Source organism: Corythoichthys intestinalis, chromosome 3 (genome assembly GCF_030265065.1).
Source record: "Corythoichthys intestinalis isolate RoL2023-P3 chromosome 3, ASM3026506v1, whole genome shotgun sequence".
In the NCBI taxonomy this organism is placed as follows: domain Eukaryota; kingdom Metazoa; phylum Chordata; class Actinopteri; order Syngnathiformes; family Syngnathidae; genus Corythoichthys; species Corythoichthys intestinalis.
Window position 1 is genome coordinate 16,021,182 of NC_080397.1, and position 23,711 is coordinate 16,044,892.

At 39.6% G+C, this 23,711-nt stretch overlaps 1 protein-coding gene across 7 annotated transcripts in view; it reads left to right on the plus strand.

The window, feature by feature from the left end:
• The window catches only part of mef2cb (myocyte enhancer factor 2cb), a 145,324-nt gene that overhangs the window by 100,153 nt on the left and 21,460 nt on the right, over window positions 1-23,711 (plus strand). For 3 of the 7 annotated variants that reach the window (XM_057831028.1, XM_057831027.1, XM_057831029.1), the window contains 3 exons: window positions 14,771-14,914; window positions 18,677-18,857; window positions 22,988-23,035. In XM_057831028.1, coding sequence (XP_057687011.1) covers window positions 14,771-14,914; window positions 18,677-18,857; window positions 22,988-23,035 — 373 coding nt within the window. Of the gene's footprint in view, window positions 1-14,770; window positions 14,915-15,069; window positions 15,208-18,676; window positions 18,858-22,987; window positions 23,036-23,711 lie in introns of all 7 variants that reach the window. The other 4 variants (XM_057831033.1, XM_057831031.1, XM_057831032.1 and 1 more) reach the window with 4 other exon arrangements.

Sequence of the window (23,711 nt, forward strand, 5' to 3'; positions counted from 1 at the left end):
GTAATAAATTATTTTTAAAAAGTTTTTTAAAAATGTACTTTTTTAAATTCAATATTTTTTTTTCAATTTCTTTTTTTCTTAAAAAACAGCAGTGGAAAAACAGTATATGTTCTCTTCATATTACATATATATATATATATATATATAAATTCTTTATTTTTATTTGTTTGCATTTTCAATTTAATAAGGGGAAAGCAGTATTTTTAAATGTTTTGTTTATAAAAACTGAAGAACAGTAAATGTTTATATTGTTTATATTTTTAAATATTAAAAAAAAAAATTAAGAAAATTTCATCAATGAAAACCAATAACTATCTGATTTTTGCAGTTTTCAATCTGTTATTGAGAACTATAGAAATTGTATTAAAATGTAATTCTAGCAAGAAACAGAGTTGATACACATGATTGACTTTCGTGGACCACATAAAGTGAGGACTAAAGAAATCCTAACAAATTCAAGCAAGAAACATGACTTGAAAGTCGGATCTGGTTCCCTGTTTTTGTGTTAAAACATTAAACGAAACGAAAATCTTTTGTATTTTAAGTTGAACGCAAATAAACTGGACCTGATAAATGCAGTCGTAGATTCAAGAAGAAGAAAAAAAAAGTATTTTTTACTGTATTTATCGGACTATAAATCGCACCTGAGTATAGGTCACACCAGCCAAAAGATGCACAACAAAGAGGGAAGAGAAAACATATATAAGTAGCACCAGAGTTGCATTTTTGGGGGAAATTAATTTAAAAAAAAAATTAACACCATGAACAGACATGTCATCTTGAAAGGCAATTTAAAATAAAAACAGAATAGAGAACAACAGGCTGAAGAAGTGTATGGTATGCTAACGTCACATGGTGCACAAACAACGAACTGAGAACGTGCCTGGTATGTTAACGTTCATAGCTATTAAGGGTTATTGAGATAACTATGGCATAAAGAACATGCAAACAAGTTTACCAAACCATCAGTGTCACTGCAAATCACTGTTGCCACAGAAACTGTGTAAAAAGTTAACTGATGATTGATGCATACGTCGCTTTGATGCTCGGTTCTCTAACAACATAAACATCTGTCAATCATGGTTAACTTTAATAAGCAATTTCAGTGCACTCACTGCCTGACCAGCAACGAGCAGGGAGGGAGGGAGGGAGGGAAAGAGACTACACAATTGGCTCGGGACAGGTCATCTGTTTTTTGTTTTTTTTGTTTTGTTTTTTTTTTTTTGTTTTGTTTTGTTTGTTTTTTTTAATTGAAAAAAAATCTGCGATGGACTGAGAGCGTGAAGTTTGAAGCGCGAAGTAGCGAGGGATCACTGTCATAATGTGTTAATAATTTCACTAATAAGGCACTCTAGAGCAGGGGTGGGCAATTAATTCCACAAAGGGCCGCAGTGGGTGCGGGTTTTTGTTCATACCCATCATGAGGACATCCTTTCACCAATCTGGTTTCTTACAAGTGCAATCAGTTGATTGCAGTCAGGTGCTCCTTGTTTCCACTGAAACCTCATTGGTTATGCTGTGTGTGTGCTGAATCAGTTGGAACAAAGACCAGGACCCACTGCGGCCCTCGAGGACCGGTTTGCCCACCCCTGCTCTAGAGTCTAAGTCATACCAGCAGCATACCCGTTTTAGGACATTTCAGTTTGAGCTTGTTTTATTCACTATGCCTCTTTCATTTTACAGAAGAGGCTAAAAACAGGAAGGCCGATAATGTACTTGATCTACAAGCTCAGCATTTTCGCCCCACACCAGACACCCAGAAAAGCAGAACGTCAGACCTTAAACTGTTAAACTGTTTTGGATCTCTCTCGAAAGTGTTTTTGAAGGTCAATATGTTGCAACGGAAGTCTGAGGTAGGCACACGACAACAAAAGGAGCCTTTAAAAATAGAGCGTTTGATATTTGCCAATATGTGGTCCCTGTGGTGTAAAGACTCAGGCCACTTCTGAGGCCACGCTGCCAGGGCTGCCAGGCTAGGCTTTTCCACCATACAGCCCAAAACAATTCACGCCAGCTTTTAAAGATGAAATGACGCCTTGTTCTTTGAAACTATTTGTGGAAAACTTGAAATCATGATCTATTTTTAAAAGTGGCATTCCCTCCACCCCCCCCCCCCCCCAACCCCTCCTCTGCCGACGCCCGTGCCCCCCTTTAGTCCTCGCCATAATTGCAGCTTTTGGGCAGGGTTTGGAAATCCAAGGTCACATTACAGAGGTCAAGCAGCTGGTCATTGTTACTCAAGGCCTCCCTCAGGCTCCCTCTTCCTGCTGTGGAGCCACGCGATAAGCGACCGAGTGACAAACGACGATAAGTCATGATTGGTGGGCAGCGCAGGGGGAAAAAAAATGAAGACAAGGACTCCTCATTTTGAAAATTTCCATTTAGAATTGTTACATTTGGAGCTAATGTAAATGAAGTACTTTAGAATAGAGACTCAGGGTGTACAGTAGACATAAGTGCCTTCTTTATCCACTTTCTCTGAGCTGGTATTGTCCTGTAATGTCTATCTGGGTAATTATACAGTGTGGTGACTTGTCTGAATGACCACTTTGTTCACTAGACTTGGATGCTGCTGTAGCAAAGGGTGTTGGATTGTGACATGTGCTCAGTGTGTGTCTCTTCCATATGGGATACACTGTACCATCTGGTATTGTGTTGCATACAGGCTAGCCATGACCGCCTGTATGTGAGTGGGCTCTTGTCTATGGGGGCTTTTCCTGATGGTGATTTTAGCACGTGCACATCACACAGCGCCACGGTCTGTTAATGTTTGGAGCTTTGTAACGCGCACAACTTTCATCTCCCTTTATGAAATTGAAGATTTAGCCGTTGAAAGCCGCCATAGCATCTGAATTAATCGCTGAAAAGTCATCCCAGGGTTTGCTGTAAACACTTTCTTGATAAATAATAGAGAAAATACTGTAACATTAATAACAAATAGTATTTCTTAAAAATGGCCCCTTTTTCCATTAAGAAAATATGACAATAATAATAATAAATATTTGTAAAAATTCACCTTTTTCCACTAAAAATGTTAATACTAATGCTAATAATCTTATGATTTTTATTAGAGCGATTCATTTAAACCGTCCTTTTACGTCGACAGGTCAAATTGACCCATTTTAAATTTTAACACATCTCTTAAAGACAAATTGCTATTTGTGAAGTTTCTTTTTTTTTTTGTCATTTGGATGTTTACTCACGGAGGTGAAATTGACCCAGGTTTCAGTCTAATTTTTATTTATGAAACATTTTAACAAATATTTTGCAGTGAAATTATTAATGAGGTTATTTTATTTAGGATATTTACTCATGGGGGTCAAATTGACCCATCCTTTTGAAAGAAAAAAAAAGGTATTTAGAGGTATTTAACATGTTCTGCTTGGAGTGATCAGGGTTAGTGGCACATACTTACAATTAGTTTCAAAGTTTTAAAAAATCAGTTTCTGACATGTTTAACTCTCACTGACATTGACGGCGATAGAACAAACGTTCATTCGCCCCCTACCAATCAAAAATCTATCTGATGACTATCGCCATCAATAGCAGCCAATGAGTCTGCGCTCAAATTTTTTAATAATTTTTCGACGCTGGCACATTCCTTGGTTCAAATTGACATATCATACAGAGACTGGCAATGAGGTTTGAGAAAAGGAGGAGGTGGCCATCGCCCCTAACCTACAAAAACCAACCATCTTACACGTGCACACCATGCAGCCATCATTCACCGACTTACCCCTCGACATGGTCCTGGCATGTTCAAACCACGCTTGGTGAAACTGTGGCCTTCTTTGCCTTTGGTCTGCCATCTGTTTCTAATAAACTAAGCCATCCTGATCCCTCTGATGTCCCCTTACCACCAACAAATCTAAAAAGCAGAGGGAACGATAGTGTAACAGTCAAAGTGAGTGACAAGTGAGGCAAAAAGCAAAAGTGTGGCAGAGGGAAAACGAAGCAGAAATGAGAAGAATGTGAGCACATCTCCAAGGCGCAACTCAACGAGAGTTATTGACACGTTGTCCCGTTGGTCCACAACCAAATTGACTTGGTTAACTCATTGGCTGTCATGATGATAACTAGGTGTGTCAAACTCATTTTGTCATGCCACGTAGGAGTTATGGTTATGGTAGAATAGAATAGAATAGAATAGAATAGAATAGAATAGAATAGAATAGAATAGAATAGAATAGAATAGAATAGAATAGAATAGAATAGAATAGAATAGAAAGCCTTAAATGTCATTGTACAGAGAATGTACAATGAGATTTAACTACTGTATTTCGGACTATACAGTACACCGTTTTTCATAGTTTGGCCTGTTTCATAGTTTGGATGAGTGCGACCTACAGTATACTTTGGAACAACTTAAGTGTGAAATTATTAACACATATTTTTTTTAATTAAAGATTTTGTGATTTAGGGTGACACTGACGGTTTGGTAAATTTGTTAGCAAGTTCTTTATGCTGTTGTGATCTGAATAACTCTTACTAGCTATGTTACGGTAACATACCGGGCATGTTATCAGTGAGTTGTTTATGACTTCCTGCTCTTCAAGGCCGATACCGATACGATAACCGGTTATTTATTTATATATACATACATACATATATATATATATATATATATATATATATATATATATATATATATATACATATATATTCACCCGAGTTTTTGAACAGTAAGTCAAAAATACTACTGGTGGATTCAGCATAGACCTAACCAGAATTTTCATGATGACATGATTATACAAAGACAAGAACAGTTTTGACTTCAAATAAAGTGCCCATATTTATTTTTTCAAATAAATATAATTTGAGTCAATCACAATCAGTCAATATCGTTGACTATGTGTTCCCCTAAAAAATGAGCACTGAACTAAAACAAACATAAACCAAGCAGGTATTGTGCTTTGTCAATAGATAAAACATTCGGTGCAACAGAAGACTTTTGTGGTCTTGGCCCAACAAACAACTTTCTTAGCCTGGCAATTATAGGACAGCAAGCCTAACAATAACCAAAAGGTCTCTCAATAACTTAGTAACTTATAACTAACACTGTAAAATGCAAATATTTGCTAATTCATATAGTAAGGTTAATCACTCAGTGATGGAAAAATACGGCCTCTAGAACAGTAAAAAAAACTTTGCATACTGGCAAAACTGGAGTGGAAACAAACGCACACATCCTAATCCACCAACACCGTGGCAAAAGCATTATACAGTATATTATCGGACCGATATTATTGGAGTTATTGGGAGGACGTCATAATTCCTATTATTGGACCGATAATTATCAAACCGATAATTATCGTGCACCTCTACCGTACACTGATTCAGCCTGTTGTTCTGTATTTATTTTTTATTCTAAATTGCCTTTCAAGAGGACATGTCTGTTTTTAGTGTTGGATTTTATCAAATAAATGACCCACAATTTGATTTCCCTCGACGGGCCACACAAAAGGATGAGTTGGGCCGTATCCGGCCCCCAGGCCATGAGTTTGGCACCCGTGTGATAGACAAACCAAATCTGCTCAAAAAATCAACTACACTTGTATTGACCACCCAGTAACTTTAACATATTACAATTTACAATTGTTGTTCATTACTGTTTAATGCTATTTAAGAAATTAACTTATTGGCTTCCATTGACAGTGATAGACATTCGCTGCTAGCCCTCTCTGTCAAAATGGATTGGCCATCAATGTTACTGAAAAATAGCATGCAAATTTACTTTAACTTGAAACTCATTAAAAAAAATAAGCAACCTGGAATTTCATAGCCATAAAAAAAGGGTCACCGAAAAAATAACGCATAGCATAGGGGGCCCCAAACACACATTCCATCACCATGGCAGGTGTGCATCCCTCACATAGCTTCTTCATTCCTTAAAGGTGCGTGATCGTTCACTTAAAACTATATGCGCAAAATTTGAATCCATTACGATAGCACAGCAATCACGGTAAACCACGTGAGGAAGAAGTGTCGGTTACCATATCCCGACAAATATGGAAAAGAACCGCTTGGGGAAAACTCTCATAAGTGCTTCTACAGACAAAGCCCATTCAGTTTTGGAACCTGAAGACCTGCATTGAATAGAAACAAGCTGTTTAGTGAGCGCTTGTTGCACCAATGCTACTAGCTGGAAGACATTGAGATAAATGGACTGGTCTGTCTGTCGCCAGTAACCATAAGCACAATATTGAACGTGTCGTACCCTTCAGCCACTGCCAAGACGACGGTCAGCAATAAAGAGCTTTCCAAACATAACCCAAGAGTTAACACGCACGTCTGTCAAAAATAAAGATGGACCCATCAAGCCAACAATGTTTTGACTGTGCTTATGTCGTGATGTGGTTGGAGTCCAGAAAATAAGGGGCGGAGGGAGACAGACTGGGAAGCAGACTGGGACAGAGAAGACGGATCAGAGGGCTGGAGAGGGTGCGAAGGGTGGCAGAATGCCGAACAGAAGGATCCTGCTATGGTGGGCATCAGCTGTCCTTTTCAAACCCCCTGGGGGACAGATCAGAATTCACACCCAAATACCCTGTGTGGGTCCGTGGAGTTATTACTCACACCACGGACTGTGGTAAAGAACTGTTACAAATTAAAACACATTTATTTGACAGATGCTATACCAAAACTTCAGAAACAAAAGAAAGCTGAATGTTCCAAGGAAGAAATGGCGATTGCTCTAAGACTGCAAGGGAAGCTCAGCTCCCCCCAAAATGTCAAAAAATAAGTAATCAAATGTACTGTATACCGATGTATGTACATGTCATTGACTAAATATGCGCTACAAAGAAGAATTAGCTTCTTATCTCTGGTTACAATACGGCTTATTTATCATTCATTCGCACAGCTTCACAGTCCTTTAGACAGTTTGGACGATGTGCTTGTCCAGAGTTGAGAGTGCATTATTCCACTACTGTACAGCGAAACGAGACGAATCAATGGCTAAAGTTTGGGTTTATCCCGCCTATCAGATGCTGTGTGTCTCTGGAGGTCTACGGGTAGCAGGCGGGGCTAGGCTGGCCCAAATGCGCTTCTTCTCTGCATGATGATTGGATGATCCGTCTGAGGCTGAATGCCTTTTTGATTGACAGCGAATTGAGCGAATCATTGATCTTGTCTCATTAGCATATTTTTCCATTTTCATTCTGTTGTTCCGAGTTGATCCGGAGACTTTCTTAATCATCCTCGCAACAGTTGCTTTGTTAAAAAAAAAAACAGCAAAAAATTGAGCTTCAATTTCGGAGACTTGACTTCTGGCACTCAATTTCTTTCCCTACAGAGCAGCAGGTGCTGTCACAAAGCACTCACAGGCAGACATACTTTGAGTTTCCCCTCCTTGAAAGACCAGAATCCGCGACTGAAATAAATTCCAAATAGTTCAAATTTAAAAGTTATAAAACAACTCAGTTTTACAAAGAAATAATAGTCAAAAGATCAATTAAAGGGAAAACATGGGATTTTTCTACTCCATGCATGCTTCACCAATTCCCTGATGAGTACACAGAGCCCTGATATTTTAAAAGAGACTCCCCCAAACAGCCTTTTTTATTACCTTCAGTAGAGATACTTCGGGTCGACCACCCTAGGCAAATTGGCACCTGTGCACTCACGCGTGTCCCTGCGGCTGTAGCGCTGTTTCACCGAGCCTCCGCCTAGTCTCCGCTTGGAAAAAACACATTTATAAGCCACTTTAGGATTACTAATAGAGTTGTCTGATATTATCTGGTATCCGATAATATCGGCCAATAAAAGTATTTTAAAAGGATTCCTGATTAAATCAATATCGGTTTTATATTATCGGTTTTGGACCAGTATGCATGTTGCCTTCAAAGTGAATGTAGTAGCCTTCTGACTGCCTGTACAAGGCCTGGTCACAGCTTAGCACAGCAGTTATGCTTATTGACCATTAGATGTCTCCAAACTAAGATGCTTTGGATTTGTTATGTGAGTAATAATAATCATGATTAAAGCATCAAGTGGGGCATCACAATACAATTAGCCCTAATATGTACAGTCCACGATCGCATACATATCAGTATCAGTTTAATGTCAGTGTCGGATTTTTTTGAGTTGGACAATATCGGGATTTTGGTTATCGGTTAAAAAGTCATTATCGGACAGCTCTACTTGCTACTAGCTGTTTTTTTATGTTTCCTGTGCTGATTTAATGGGCCAAACTCCCATTGCTTGGCATTCGTGCTCGTACAAGTGTGCGCTTCATGCACAAGCTTAACACAGACTGCAGTTACGCTTCAGCCCGGAGGTTTGAGTCACGAGTAAAAAAAAAAAAAAAAGAAAGAAAAAAAAATGACAACCGCCCTGTAGTCCCTTTGATTTAAAAAAAAAAAAAATAATAAAACTGTAACTGACGTCTTTTTTTCTTTTTTTTTTCCTCTGTACCTCCTCGAATCATGCACTGTTTGCAAATATTACAAGATGCTCTTTTACTATCATTGATTTCTGAAGTGAATTAGTCCCACGCAGTGGACAAGCTGGGTTTGATTTACAGCAGACGAAAAGCACAACATGAGCACTGGATCCGATCTTGTGACCAAAACCGATACTCCAAAAATAACAATATCGGGTGCCGATACCAAAAATCGGACCGGGACAACACTATTTGAAGTAATGCTAACGTCTGATTCCGTCCTAGCTGAAGGGTACTGATGAGACGGGTGTCTATGTATGTAGGCCACCATGTCTATGCTGTCCCTGCTTGGCAGAGACCCTGTGACAAGGCGAGTCATGAGGGAGTGTCATGAAGAAGGAGTTTAATTAGGAGCAAGCCTCCAAAGGGGCCGCAGAAAGACATAGGAGCTATGCAAGCAAAAACAGCTTTTCTCCTCCAATCCCAGGAATTAACGTTGTTCGCCTTCTCTCTCCAACTCACCAACACGCACTATGTATAAATATATACAATGACGTTAGGCAGTGAAGTGTGAACGCAACTGGGCCTTCTATGGTGATGTGAGCCCTCCGGCAGACGTGATTGGTGCTAGGGTCGTGTGTCAGCCCTTGGCAACAGGTGTGAGGCCTGCAGACAGGTGGTCATAACTGGGATGAGTGGCATAGCAGCCTAGTCGCACTCCCTTAAAGTGCTGAGCCCTGCTGGAAAGCTAAGCCCGGGGGGAGGGCGGCATGCTTCCAAGTCATATAACACTTTGCGACCTATCAACACCCAACACAAGCGGTGCCCCGACCTGCTTGCATGACCACCCGCTCTTTAAGCCCTTTTGGGTGCCTCCTTTTCCCTGAGCTCTGCAATGATGTTTTTCCTTAAATGGACATGTCTAGCTACTCTAGGGATTGCTGTTTGATGAACTACATTGACTAGATTGATCTTCCGAACTCCTGTTTTGATGACAGTGCTTAACTGCCATTGACAGCAATATTGTACACATCAAAACCAATTGGCTGGCATTGAATGATCATGCTTCAATGCCATTGACAGTGATAGACATTCAATCCATTTTGACTGGGAGATGTGAATGAACGAATGCTCATTCACTCAAGTAATAAGTTAATTGATGAGCATTTAATGTCGCTTGAGGTTATTGATGTGTTTCCTTTCATCTTGCAATTGTATTGTATTGTAGACGAGCAGAACGCAGATGGCGAAAAAACAAACTCCTAGTTTTTTATATCTACAAAGAGAGTCTTCGCAAATACAACCAGGAACTGAAAAATGCTGGACAGTCATATTTTTCAGAGATCATTAGTAGAAACACCAACAATGCTCGCACACTATTTTCTGTTGTTGACAAACTGACAAACCCACAAGCATCAATACCTCAGGAATTGGCTTCTGAGGTGTCCTGTAATGATTTCGCAGCATTCTTTACACACAAAGTAGTAACGATTAGACAGACTGTGGGCAACTCCAGATTATCAATTGTTACACTAAATGCCTCCCAAAATATCCCCCACATCAATCTAAGACAGTTTAGCCTCTTGGACTATGCCACTTTAACAGAAATTGTGTCAAAATTGAAGCCCACAACATGCTGCCTTGACGTCCTTCCTTCAAACTTTTTCAAAACTGTTTTTCATTGCATAGCCCCAGACATACTTCAGATTATAAATACTTCTCTCCAAACAGGAGAGTTTCCACAGACTTCAAAAACTGCAGTAATAAAACATCTCCTAAAAAAACCTAATCTGGATGCCTCAACCATTAGTAATTACAGGCCGATATCAAATCTGACATTCCTGGGGAAAATTATTGAAAGGGTTGTGTTCGAACAGATCCAGACTTTTATGATGCAAAACAATCTTTTTAACTCATTTCAGTCTGGATTTCGGCCACAATACAGCAAAGTCCTAAATGATATTTGTCGGAATATGTTCTGCTACTATTGGATCTTAGCGCCGCATTCTACACGGTTGATCACAACATACTACTCAGCAGATTGGAAGAGTGGGTAGGGCTTACTGACACTATTCTTCAGTGGTTCACATCCTATTTACATGATAGGGATTTCTTTGTGTCAATCGGAAACCATCAGTCAGAACGAGCCAAATTCACGTGTGGAGTCCCTCAAAGGGCAATTCTTGGACCACTTCTTGTATATGCTTCCCTTAGCTCAGATTATGGAACAGTATGACATCTATCACACCTATGCAGATGACACACAACTGTACATTTCTGTCTCCCCACATGATTATAGTCCCTTAGTCTCCCTGAGTAAATGCATTCATCAAATCATTGAATGGATGTGCCAGAATTTTCTCCAGTTAAATGTGGAGAAGACAGAAATGATCATTTTTGGGCCAAAAAAGGAAAGGTCAAAGATAAGCAGGTGCCTTAGCACAATGTCGCTTACAGCTACAGATCAAGTCAGAAACCTTGGCATAATTATTGACTTAGACCTAAAATTTGATAGCCATCTAAAGTCCGTCACTAAATCTGCTTATTACCGCTTTAAAAATATAGCCAGAATCAAGGGGCTTCTGACTCAACAAGACATTAAAAAACTTATATTGCAACGGTATATTTACGGGTCTTGATAAAAAAATCAGTCAGGAAGCTGCAGCTAGTACAGAATGCTGCAGCCAGAGTCCTCACAAATACAAGGAAGCTGGACCACATTACATCGGTTATGAAATCGCTACACTGGCTTTCAGTGAGTCAAAGGATAGACTATAAAATACTACTGCTCGTCTACAAAACACTTAATGGCCTTGGACCAAAATACATCCTTGATTTGTTAGATTCCTATGAGACATTTAGACCCCTAAGGTCGTCTGGAACCGGTCTCCTGCATGTTCCAAGAACAAGAACCAAGCAGGGTGAGGCAGCATTTAGTTATTATGCTCCCCACCTCTGGAACAAGTTACCTGAACGTCTGAAGTATGCTCAAACTGTTAGCTCCTTTAAATCAGGGCTTTTTTTTTTTACGTTGTATTGATTTAAATGTGATTTTTATGATCTTCATGTGATGTAAAGCACTTTGAATTGCTTTGTGTTGAATTGTGCTATATAAATAAATTTGCCTTGCCTTGCCTTGCCTTCCTTGCATCTTGCATACTGGCTTAGAACCGATAATGAAAAACCGATGCCGATATTATCTGACATGATTTTAAAAGCTTTATCAGCCGATATTATCGGCTACCCAATAATATCGAGCAATTCTTTTAAAAAGAAAAAATTTCAATTTCGAAGCAACTCTTGTTGGTCTATCACTGTCAATAGAAGCCAATAAGTTTATATGAAGGCTGATTGCAGCCAAATGGTGAGCTCCGTTCACGTTCAACAATCAAACATTACAAAAAGATAATTATTGCAACCCCTGCTGTGATTTATCCTGGTTCGGTGGAGATTTGTGGAAGTTTAGAAGTAACGTTTCGGTTTATCATGTGAACAGAAGGCCAGCAGTTCAACTCTTGTCAGTTCAATACAATATACCGCCAGGACCACAATGCAACTGCACCAAAGACGGGGGGAAAAAATTCCATCTCACGCCTTTGCCAAAAAAGACAGCGTGATGAACCTCTGCAACCCCTTTGTTCTCCTGACTCACACACCTCACATGAAGCGAGAGCGGCTGTTTCACGGCTGCACCGTTAGAAGTCAGCTCTCCTTGCGTTTGTTTGGTGTGATTTCCTGAAGACTGTCAGAGATGTGAGAGATGCTTTCAAATTTTGAATTCCAGATTTCCACTCTCGAGGGGGGTGGGGCAGCGGGCAGGTGAGAATTTGGAGGGGAAAAGAGGAGAGCCGGCGAATGTTGACACGCTTATACAGTAGCTGCTTCGCCACAAGACGCCTCAGGAATCAAACAGCGATCGCGCGTACAAAAGGAGCCCTCTAAGTTCACTAAAACCACACTCCAAACAGGCCTTTGTAGTGCTGACATGAGAGATGAGTGGATCGTTATTTGTTTTCTAAGCAGGCAGATCGTTCCCTGTCACCGTTGCCGCCGCTCGTGATGGAGCAGCGAGCATCACTCGTATCTCCTCTCTGAGCGAGCGCCAACACAGACAAACAAATGAGAGGAAGAAGTTCACTGAGATTAACTTATCTCAGCATCTACCTTCCTACTTTATACACCCACACTCGCAGCACCACACAATTCTCCCCCTCGCGCACACACAGGCACTTCATCAGCATCAAATACTGGGTGTACTAAAGTAAATTTAATTACGTCTGTCTGATATGGAGCCTCAGATGAAAGTAAGGGAGCGCAGTGTGAAGCGGTGACTACACAGACAGAAGCAGGCCCGTGATATTCCTCCACTAGACTAATCTCTCTTTATTAAAGCCAGGGGGAGAAAAGATGGAGGGGGGCAGGCTGGTGGTGGTTGGGATATGGGAGAGGGGGTCTTTCTTTGATGAGATCTCTAACTGTCAGCTACTGTACTTTTCTTCACTCAGTCTTTGTCTCACTTTTACAAATGAACACAACATGTACTGTAGCAGCGGTAGCCTACTTACTTCAGTCGACACGCTCTAAAGCAAACACACACACACACAAAATAGTGTGTCTGAAATCATCATTGGTGTCATGGTTGTAGACAATGTTCACAGAAAAAAAATGACTTTAACATGAAACGTTTACAAGAGTGGTGGACCTGAGCTTTAAGGGTTCTAATGGGGGCAGGTGGCCATCAGGTGGTCAAAATGGAAACTGCTGCCTTCAGTCATGCATTTGTCTGTAATAAGTCTTATGTCTCATAAACCCCGTTAATTTGCGCACTTTCATTTTTAATTTCTTTATTATTTATCTAGAGCTACTTTCCAGTGTGGAAAATATCTTCATTCTATTTTGAGAGAAGTACAGTTTGTATGTGTAAAAAAAAAAAAAGTTTGATATCAACTTATTTACAGTCATTCACAGCGATAGATGTAAAATTCTTTTGAATTGAGATGGCTGGAATTAAATGATGCTTCAGTGCCATTGACGGCGATAGACGTTCGATCTATTTTGACTGGGAGGGCATTTGATCGCTACTAGACCTTCCCAGTCAAAATAGATTGGACGTCTACCACAGTTGTGGCAGCCAGTCAGTCATTTAATAAAAAATATATTAAAGCCTTTGGAACAGTAGGTTCTTGATCTGTTTCATTATCTTCAGGGTTCTAACTACTAATATGTCAAAGAAACTGAGTGGTCAATATGCAGTAAAAAATAGTTCATTTTTAAAGCAACTCTGGTACATCTATTATTGTCGGTAACACCTTATTTGACAGTGGCGTAATATGACCGTCACAATTATGGCTTAGTAACTGTCATGAGTATTAATGAATGCTTATGACAGATGTCATTAAGTGTCATCCGGCAAATTTTGTCACTAACTCCATTAATGTCCAGTCCGTATCTTTTACATCCATTCAAAAGTGACATTATTTGGTATTGTTACCTTATTGTCAATAGCAACCTATGAATTAAAGGCATATTTGTAGTTTTTCTGTCAAAAGAAAACCACATTTTCATGATGAAAATCCTTTCTCAACAAATATGATTTATGCTTTCATTATACTTGTCTATTGTGTTCTAAATCATTTACCCCGGTAGTTGAGTTTAGTATTGTAAATCCAAAATATTTTTAAGGTTACAGTTTACTGTAAGGGTTAGCTTTCATTTTTTGTTCTGATATAGCAATATGTATACCGTGACGAGTAAAAAAAAATACAGTATAATTCGCACTGGAGTATAAGTCGTAGTAAGATTTACCGCCGAATTTCGCCAGTCTCTTACAAGTTTCTAGCTAACTCGAAAACTTTCTTCCTGCACTCGATTACTGTATTCGGTTTCACTACTTGCAGCTTGTAATCTGCAGAATACGATTTTCTTTTAGCTGCCATTTTGTTTAGCCCTTCTCAGTTGTTTCTATAAGTTACCACCAATGTTGAAACACAGGCCTTCAGCGCCCTCATACGGGTTAGTGTGAAAATAAAATGTGAAATGATATAATCATGTGTTAATAATTTCACACATAAGTCTCTCCAGAGTATAAGTGACACCCCCGGCCAAACTATGAAAAAAAACTGTGGCTTATCGTCCGAAAAACACAGCAATTGACTTTCCGCGTTCAAATTTGGTCATTGTCTCACAAGATTCAACATTTTTATGTGCATTTTCTGCAAATGCGTCCCCACATCTTAGTGTAGATTAAGCCGAAGACATCCAAAAACAATGAGCAAATCGGCCATTTCTCTAGGGTGCGTTTTTAAAGCATAATTTCCTCTTAATGTCCCTTCTTCCCTGGGTTTCGCACAGCTTTTCAACTCTGCTGTGCCACTGTTTTGTTCGCAGACGTTGAGAAAGAAGGGCCTAAATGGCTGTGACAGCCCTGACCCCGACGCAGACGACTCGGTCGGCCACAGCCCCGAGTCCGAGGACAAATACAGGAAAATAAACGAGGACATAGATCTGATGATCAGCAGACAGAGACTGTGTGTAAGTACCGCTTGCTGACCCTTCCTCACCTCTTTCTTTCCTCTCTCCCCTCCCTCCCACTGTCTGTACCGTGTCTCACTTGGTCCTCGTCTCCACGTTTCCGTCACGTCTCCCCGCCATCCGTCCCTCTTGTGTTTGCTCGTGGGACCCGGCAGGCTTTGAGCAAGAAGGAGAACAAAGGTGGCGAGAGCCCGGAGCTTGAATCCACTCTCATCCTCACCCCGCGAACTGAGGAGAAATACAAACAGATTAACGAGGAGTTTGATCAAATGATTAAAAGTCATAAGATACCTGTAAGTACGGGTTTTTGACATGACACGGGCAAGCTAACCAAATGCTGACTGGCCAGTTGGTGTTGTGCTAACCCCGCTAACCGCCATTGTTTGCCACCAGACTAAACACACAAAGTGAGAGTGCGAGTACGACCGCAGATTACAACGTATACATACATACAGTGGAAAAGATTACAGCTCTCCCATTTGGCGTATTGAGGAGAGGTCCTCTAATTTGACAGAACTGCAGCCGCAACCAGCAGCCATTTTTGCTCCGTAATTGCAGACTTTGGCTCATTTAAACACATTCCCCACTGTGAACCTGTTTTTCGAGGGGGGAGCTACAGTCTGCACGCACATGACTGTAATATGTAAAGATGATGCTCCCGAATACCGTGGCAACTCCCACCTTAAAAGACAGGCTTGTAAACCCAATAGTGGTGGAATGAAGTACTCACTTTTTATCACCTAAGTAAAAGTACAGCTACAGGGACAAAAAAATTACTTAATTAGAAGAACAAGTATCTAAAAAAAAAAAAAATACTTAAGAAAAAGTACAAAAGCACTTCTTTTAAAATGCACTTTACAATTAAAAATTAAAAAGTATTTTCACCTGATGCATACATATATGATATTTATTATATAATAATTTATAATTATTAGAAATGTAATACTTTCAATTATATTTACTATATTATAATAACATTAACCTAAAACAGATAGCGATGTTATCTGATATCATTTTAAAATGCTTTCATCAGCCGATATTATCGGCTACCTGATAATATTGGACAACTCTAAAAAGAAAAAAAAAAAAATCAGATGGTTCATCAACAAAATGATCATACATCCAGAATATGTTGAACAATCCAGAAATACAATGGCATTGCCAAAAGAAACAAAAATATATACGTTTTATACTCGGAAAAAGTGGAAGAGGAAATACCATAAACAGTACAGTGCTGTAACATGTTTAGGACTTTTGTTCAAATATATATATATATATATATATATATATATATATTTTTTTTTTTTTTTTTTTTTAACTGACTTTATACTTTTGTATTAAAATGATCGGAAGCCCTTGAATCAAATCGTCGCAGAATATCACATCATATATCCAAAGAATCGCTAAAATATTTGCTACCCTCAAAAAGTTCCTGCTCCCCTCTCGCCACCCCATCAATATTTTTCTAGCTCCGCCCCTGCGAATACGGCCTGCCAACTGCCGGATTGTAGTTTTCCTTTTACGAAAAAGAAGAGTCAGTTGCGACTTGCGAGCAACCACGTCATGAAAGTGGCTTTGTGTAAGCAGACCCGTCCCTCCATTTTTTCATATTGGAATGGTTATGCTGGTGAATAATTTAGAGGAGAACAGTAGTTTCTGACTAAAACTAAGAGGAGGGGTGGTGTGGTTTTCTGGGTAACATGCATTTTGGGTTTGGCGCTATCGGGGTGCGGCGTGGGGGAGCGTCCTGCACAAAACAAGTGGCAGTTCAGTGTGTGGTAAGTGTGGCTGCCAAGCCCCGGGCCTCTCTGGATTGCAGGGGACTGCTTAGGGGGTGCATAAAGGAGGAAGATCAGTGAAAACAGGAAGGATGGCACCCATTGAATTGCTGTTTAGGGGCGTGTACAGTTTAAGAACAGAGTGTCTACATTCCATAAAATTTTTATTTTCACCAATCAAGGCCTTCATTATGCTTAAAAAATGCAACTAATCCTTAAATTGCTCATTCAGTGTCATTGACGATGATAGACATCCAATCATGTGGCTCTTTTAATGCTTCTGCTGAGAATTTTTAAAATAGTTTGTCACAAGTAGATGAACATTTGTTCATTCGCTGTCAAACTTCCTAGTTCAAATGGATTGTACGTCTATTGACGTCAGTGGCAGCCAATGAGTTAATATTTCTGGAAATATATATATACACATACATATATATATTAGTATATACATACACATATCTATAAAGGCCTCCCATGGATGTCAGGTCTCAAATATAATATTTCTATTTTATTATTGATCATTATATTTACATAATTTTATGAATAAATAAAATAATAAATTAATACAATTTTAATAGATAAATTAACAAAATTAAAATGAATTAATTTTAAAAATGCACTCTGGTTATCACCTACAGTAATATACATATATTTTCAATAAATAAAGAGAATAATTGCAGTTTTATCATTTTATTTAAGCCATTAAAATAATTAAGTACATTAAAATAAATATAGAATACTGTTTTAATTAATCTTTTTTTATATTTCAAAAAGAGAAAAGAAAAAAGAACCTAAGTTTAAAAAATGTGTTCAATTAATAAATTATTAAGAGAGTATTTACTGTTAACCTGTCATTGACAATGATAGATGTTTAATTCAGTTAAACTGGTAGGACTGGCTGTGAATGCTCACATTTGCGTGCCATTGACAGATCTAGATGTCCAATTCAGTTTGACTGGTCTCTCCCAGTCCAAATGGATTTGATGTCTAGCTCAAACAATGGCATCTAAAGTGTTAAATGAGTGTGCTATGAAGGGTCAAGAGACTAAGAATGTCTCAACTTTACACATATATATCCGCATTAAATGTTCAGAAACAATCGCAAAAAATAAATGACTAAGTATTAAAGTAACAAAATCACTAGACATTTAAAACGTCAGCTAAATTTGTCTTCAAGCTGATTCTCTCTATAAGACTCTCAGACACATGGCAGTAATTTAGGCCCCTATTTTCTACTTCCTAAAGCTAACATTCAAAATCCAACCACTTCCAGGGCACTCCCAAGGGTTAAGCCCTTGTGCCAAGTGACACAAAAATGCCACCAAAAAAATGGGCGCTTTGGGCTTCTTATGTTACTGATGAGCCTGCACACCGATCTGAGTAAATACCACTAGGACTTGAACATTAGCACCATGAAATGGAAAAATAAATCATTTCGGATTAAACTCAAATCCCGCCACCTCAAAAGAAAATCACTGCAGATTTGCACAAAGAGCTGGAGTGGAGGATATTTGGCCTTTTGGAGCTGTGCAAGTCCACATAAATGAATCAATAAGGTATATTTTTATTCTTTAAGTGCCATAAACTTGGAAGAAAATTACTGGCAGATGTTTTATTTGGACGATTTGTTTCTCAAAAGTGACCAGTGAGATCGTTAAAGTAACTGCGCTGATTCCAACCCATCAATTCAATTAAGAGCATGCTGGGTTACTGTGGCAGTTGTTTCCTCCCTAAAGCAAAATCTCCTGTTTTGTGGTCTTGTCTTCTGTTTCATTCAATTGTGCATGGATGTCTGATGTTAGTTTTTCCTTTCAAATTTTCGCCTTGTCTGTTTTTGTGTATTCCATCTTTTTTCCCCCTTTCTAATTGCCATTGGCCTTTCTTTTTCCCAACAACGTGGTCTTGTTTCATTTGCTCCTTGTTCCGAGTAGCCAGCAAATCTAACCAAACTGGCCGCTCTTGTCTTTCCCTGCCTCTCTCTCAGCAGGCCATGCCCCCGTCCAACTACGACATGCCCGTGTCCATCCCCGTCAGCAACCAAAACAATCTCATCTACAGCCATCCCGGCGGCTCCCTTGGAAACCACAACCTGCTACCGCTGACACACCATGGACTACAGAGAAACAGCATGTCACCAGGAGTTACACACAGACCCCCCAGTGCAGGTAACACGGGTACAAATACAATAAGGGAGATCAGTGCGAACAGGGCCTGGGTGCGATGAGTATCAACGGGCCCCTTGAGTCGCCTGGCTGAGAGCGAGGTGAGGGTGGGGTGCTAGTGGTTCATGACAACACGGGGCCCTCCACATGACCAGTCTAGCAGGGGGGACCTGAAATGTTTTAACACTAAAAGGGCTGTTTTGCTTCTGCATTGGGGGGACGCCGTAGATACGCCGTCGACGGCATACCCTGCTTGGACCCTATGCTATGCACCTCCCAAAAATCCTGACGCGTTGCTATGTGAACGGCAAGGACTGTGATTGGTCCACTCAAAACATAATTTTTGTTATTGCTATTTCCGGTCAACATAGACACCAGCAACAATTCCACCATTTTTCAAACTCTTGTCATTATGAAAAAGAAATGGACCACGTCGAGGAAAGAATTGTTGCGGAAGGAAGGAAATATAACCAATTCTCTTTCGATTTCGATGAACTCCAGCTCGGGAAACAGCTGCTCTGTATTTGACATTAAAGAAACCAAGGAGTGCTATGTGAAGCCCCACAAAAGCCTGCGAAACCACACAAAGATAAGGACACCCCCTAGTGACCAGGGGTGAAAGTGGCTAGAATTTCTTGCCGGAACAGCCCGACGTGAAGGTCGCCACGGAGCCAGAAATTTTATTATTTTATTTTTCATTCAAAATTGTATTTATTTCAATGATTTGCAAAATAAAAGTGAACAAAGACAACAATAACCCCAACCTCCATCTCCTAATTTTTGTTTCCCCTCATTTCCTCACATACTAAATGCCAAATCTCAATTTTAACAACTTAAGAACATAGGATATATATCAAAATATAAGTTAATGTAAACATTTACTTTAATTTTTTTAATAATAAAGATTTAAGTAACATACATTCAGAAAAATACGTACAAATTACTTATATTATGCGAGTGAAATGGAATATATTTTGAAGATCGCGCAAACATTGACTTTTTTAAATCATAAGGAAATGAATAAGTAGCCTAACATAAATGAACATATATAAGTCCTAAGTGCACATTGACAGCTAAGATGTTCTGAACCTCCTCATCAGAGCAAATAAAACTAAATATGATAAATAAGCCTCCTCAACTCTTTCGTTGCGCTTAAAGATTTGATCCATTTTATGTTGCAGTGCCCTTTTTTTGTCGCATCAATTCAACAAGCTTTTTTTTTTTTTTTTTTGCTGTTCCAGAAAACATGCACATTTTAACCAATCAGAGCTAAGCATCTCTGCTGATCACATGTCAGTATGTCAGCCAATTGAACGGATAAATGAGTCCAGGCGTTTTGCTTTGCTGCGTGCATTCGCACATTGACGTGACTCATCATCGTCAGACTCAGATAACTGCAGTACCTGGGGAAACCTCCATGCCGTCCGTGGAATAAAATCAATGATAAATATTGGTGGAAACGGATTACACTACACAAGAACTTTATTATGCTTGTTGTTAACACTTGTGTTTGTAAATCTGATGTTGGTAGATTTTTTTCTTCTTGGAGCTGAAATGCATGTGTGGCAGCTTAGCTTTTTTTTTTTACATGGCGTTTTGACAGTTGCTGTCATATTTTCGGGATCAAAGCACCGTGTACCGGAACAGCATTCTAGCCCTGAATCTTATACCGGAACTGCGTTCTGACCCTGAATCTTATACCGCTCTTATAGCGTTCCTGACCGTTCTGGCCCACTTTCACCCCTGCTAGTGACTGGGCAGGCACTACATCATAATGCGTCACTTCTCGGCAGAGTTTCAAATGCTCATCGACGACGTAGGGCTGTCGCAGAAGCATAAACCATGGATTAAACACCATATTACAGCTCAATGCACAATCTTACCTTGGTTTTTGACATCTTAATTGAATTTTTTTTTTTTTTTCTTTATTAACTCATTCACTCCTAGCCATTTTCACCGGTGCAACCCCCTTCGCTCCCGGCCGTTTTACTGGATTTTGACTGATTTTGCAAGGCCCACAGAAAATTCTGTTCTATTGCTATATAAACATGGAACCCACCAAAAGAAAGATTAGACTCTCTTCTATCAGCAGGAAAAAAAAGTAAGTTTGTATCTTTTCCATTCTTTAGAAATCAGCATTAGAAAATAGCTTAGTTTGAGCAATTTTCCCATTTCTGGTGAAAAAACAGAGAAATTGAGCTTTTTGTGAAAGCATACATTTCAAACATAACTTTGACTTTAAAACAGCTATTTTTTGATTTAGTAACATCCCAAACATCTGAATAATGTTTTCCTTTTACAAAATAACATAAACAACAAGACAAATAGTGCTTTTCATAGCAAGGTAACAATTTATTTACACATAACTAACTGAGAGATGACGCTGTTGTGGCCGCGACAGCTGGGTAAACTTTTCCCTCATCGCCGCCTATCTCATAAAGATGGATTTTTTTGAGTCTCTGCGGGGTCTGCTCGGCGAGCAGCACGGACTCAACGGCATTGTCCGTTGCACTGGTGGTCCCGGTCGTTCTGCTCAGTCGTCCAGCGCCTGGCATCCCGGGCGTCCTCTAGGTTGTTCTGCTCGGTCGTCCGCCGCCTGGCATCCTGGACGCCATTTGGTCGCCTTCCGCCAGCGCCCCAGCCGTGCGGCCCGGCCGTTCGTTGCCATTGAATCGGGTTGCGGGTCTTACCAAATGTGCTACTGCCCTCCAGTGGCCAGTTTTATTACTTTAAAATGGATTTTCAGCTTTGTGCTTTGGATCTAAATTGAATCCGAACCCAGAAATGTCTATTGAGAAAAATAAAATAAAAAACATAAAAGACATATAAATACGTCTTTGGGACACTGAAACAATTACAAATAGAACATATTTATACATTTTTGGGAGCAAATGAGTTAATTATTTCAATAAATAGTCAATAGTAACAAAAATACATTATAACATTTCCATTATATTGATACACTGCCAATGGGTTTTCCCATTGGCAGTGTATCAAATACATGTTCTCCCCACTGTATCAGAACACATTTTCAATATTGCTTCAACATAACAGAACACATCCATTTTTCAGGTTATTGTTGAAAACAAGAAGTCATTTCAAAGTACTTAACATAAAATTTAAGTAATGAACTGAACATTAACATGGCTATTCACACTCTGAAACATTGATGACACACATTGGAAACACTGGAAAACACATTTAGTGTGCCCTGTACAGTGACAATTGAAAATAATTTTACCCTTTTAACCTGTTATTAGTTTGACGACCATCCCCATTAGAATTGTGACAACCAACTCTACCTCATGTTTTTGACTAAAAGCTAACCTAACAGCTTGCATGCAATTCCTAGCCATAGAATGAAAACTAGCTTTGACCTCATACTTTTTATTAGTAGCACTTTCATGACAGGAAACCAATTGTTTTGTGAGCCCGATAAAAAAGTAGTGAAGATAATAAAGTTTTGAAATTGACCTTTAAAAAAGTAACTGTCTCTTTCCTCAAAGAAATGTGACACTCTACAATAAAGTAAACAGTTTAATGGCACAATTCTGATCATTTCAATACTCATATTGCACAACACAGCCCTCAAGTGGTCGAGTTTTCACAAGTGTGACAGCCAACCCGTGTGGCAACCAACCCTATTCTCCGTTACATATAATACTAAACTTAACAGACTTGATGTCCGCACTATGTACAGCATAGTCTTTCAGTGTGCTGGTGACATAAGGAAATCAAGCCTGTTAGTTTGTTATTGTTGTCCAGAGTCCTTTTTCTGTCCCACCGAAGCAATCATCCCACACCCTCACCCTGTCATTACAACTGAATGCAAGAAACACCAGCACAAAACTAAATATGAGCTTTGGAGCTTGCGAGCATCCACAGCAAACCGCACAAGTTGGAAACCCTCCCACCCTTCCACCTCACATGGCTTAAAAATAATAATGTGTCATTTTTCTTGGATGACAGCGTCCAGTCGTCTGGTGTGTTTGAGCTTCATTTTTCTCTGGTGCAGAATACATTTTTGATCCACTGAAATGCACAGTAATGTTAACTCGTTGTGGACTGATTATGTGCTGTGGTAGTTAGTCAAATTATCCATCCATTCACCCATTTATTTCTTTGCTTTTTAGGTGGCCTCATGGGTGCTGACCTCACCACTGGCGCAGGCACCAGTGCTGGTAAGAATGTCCTCACACTCTCGTGCCATTGTCTAGACCAGGGGTTCCCAACCTATTCCACTAAGGCACACTGTGGGTGCAGGATTTCATTCTTACCAAACAAGATGACAACACTTTTTCCCCAATCTGGTGTTTTACAAGTGCAATCAGTTGATTGCAGTCAGGTGTGGCTTGTTTTAGCAGAAGCCTCATTGGTTCAACTGTCTCTGCTGGATCGGCTGGAACAAAAACCAGGACCCACAGTGTGCCTTGAGGACTGGGTTGAAAACCCCTGGTCTAGACACTAAAACAAGGTGTCCACTCATTCTCTCATCCCTTAAAGGCTTTAAGGGATAGTGGCCGCTACGGTGGACAGCAGGGGTGTGACAATATATTGGAATGCTTTGTATCCCAAAAAAATAGGAACCAACAGTTTGATACCAAAAGCTGTCACTAGAATATTGTCTGTGTTAGCTCATTGGCTGCTATTGAAGGCGCTAGATGTCCAATCTATTTAGAATGGGAGGGGCGAATGAAATCCTAGTCTAAACGGATTGGACGTCTAGCGCTGTCAATGAGTGAAATGAGTGCCCTGTGAGAGTTAAAAAAAAAAAAAAATCCTAAATCGTGCATGAAAGGGCTAAAATGCATGACTAATATTAACCCAAACCCAAGTGGAGATTTTGTCCGTGATGTG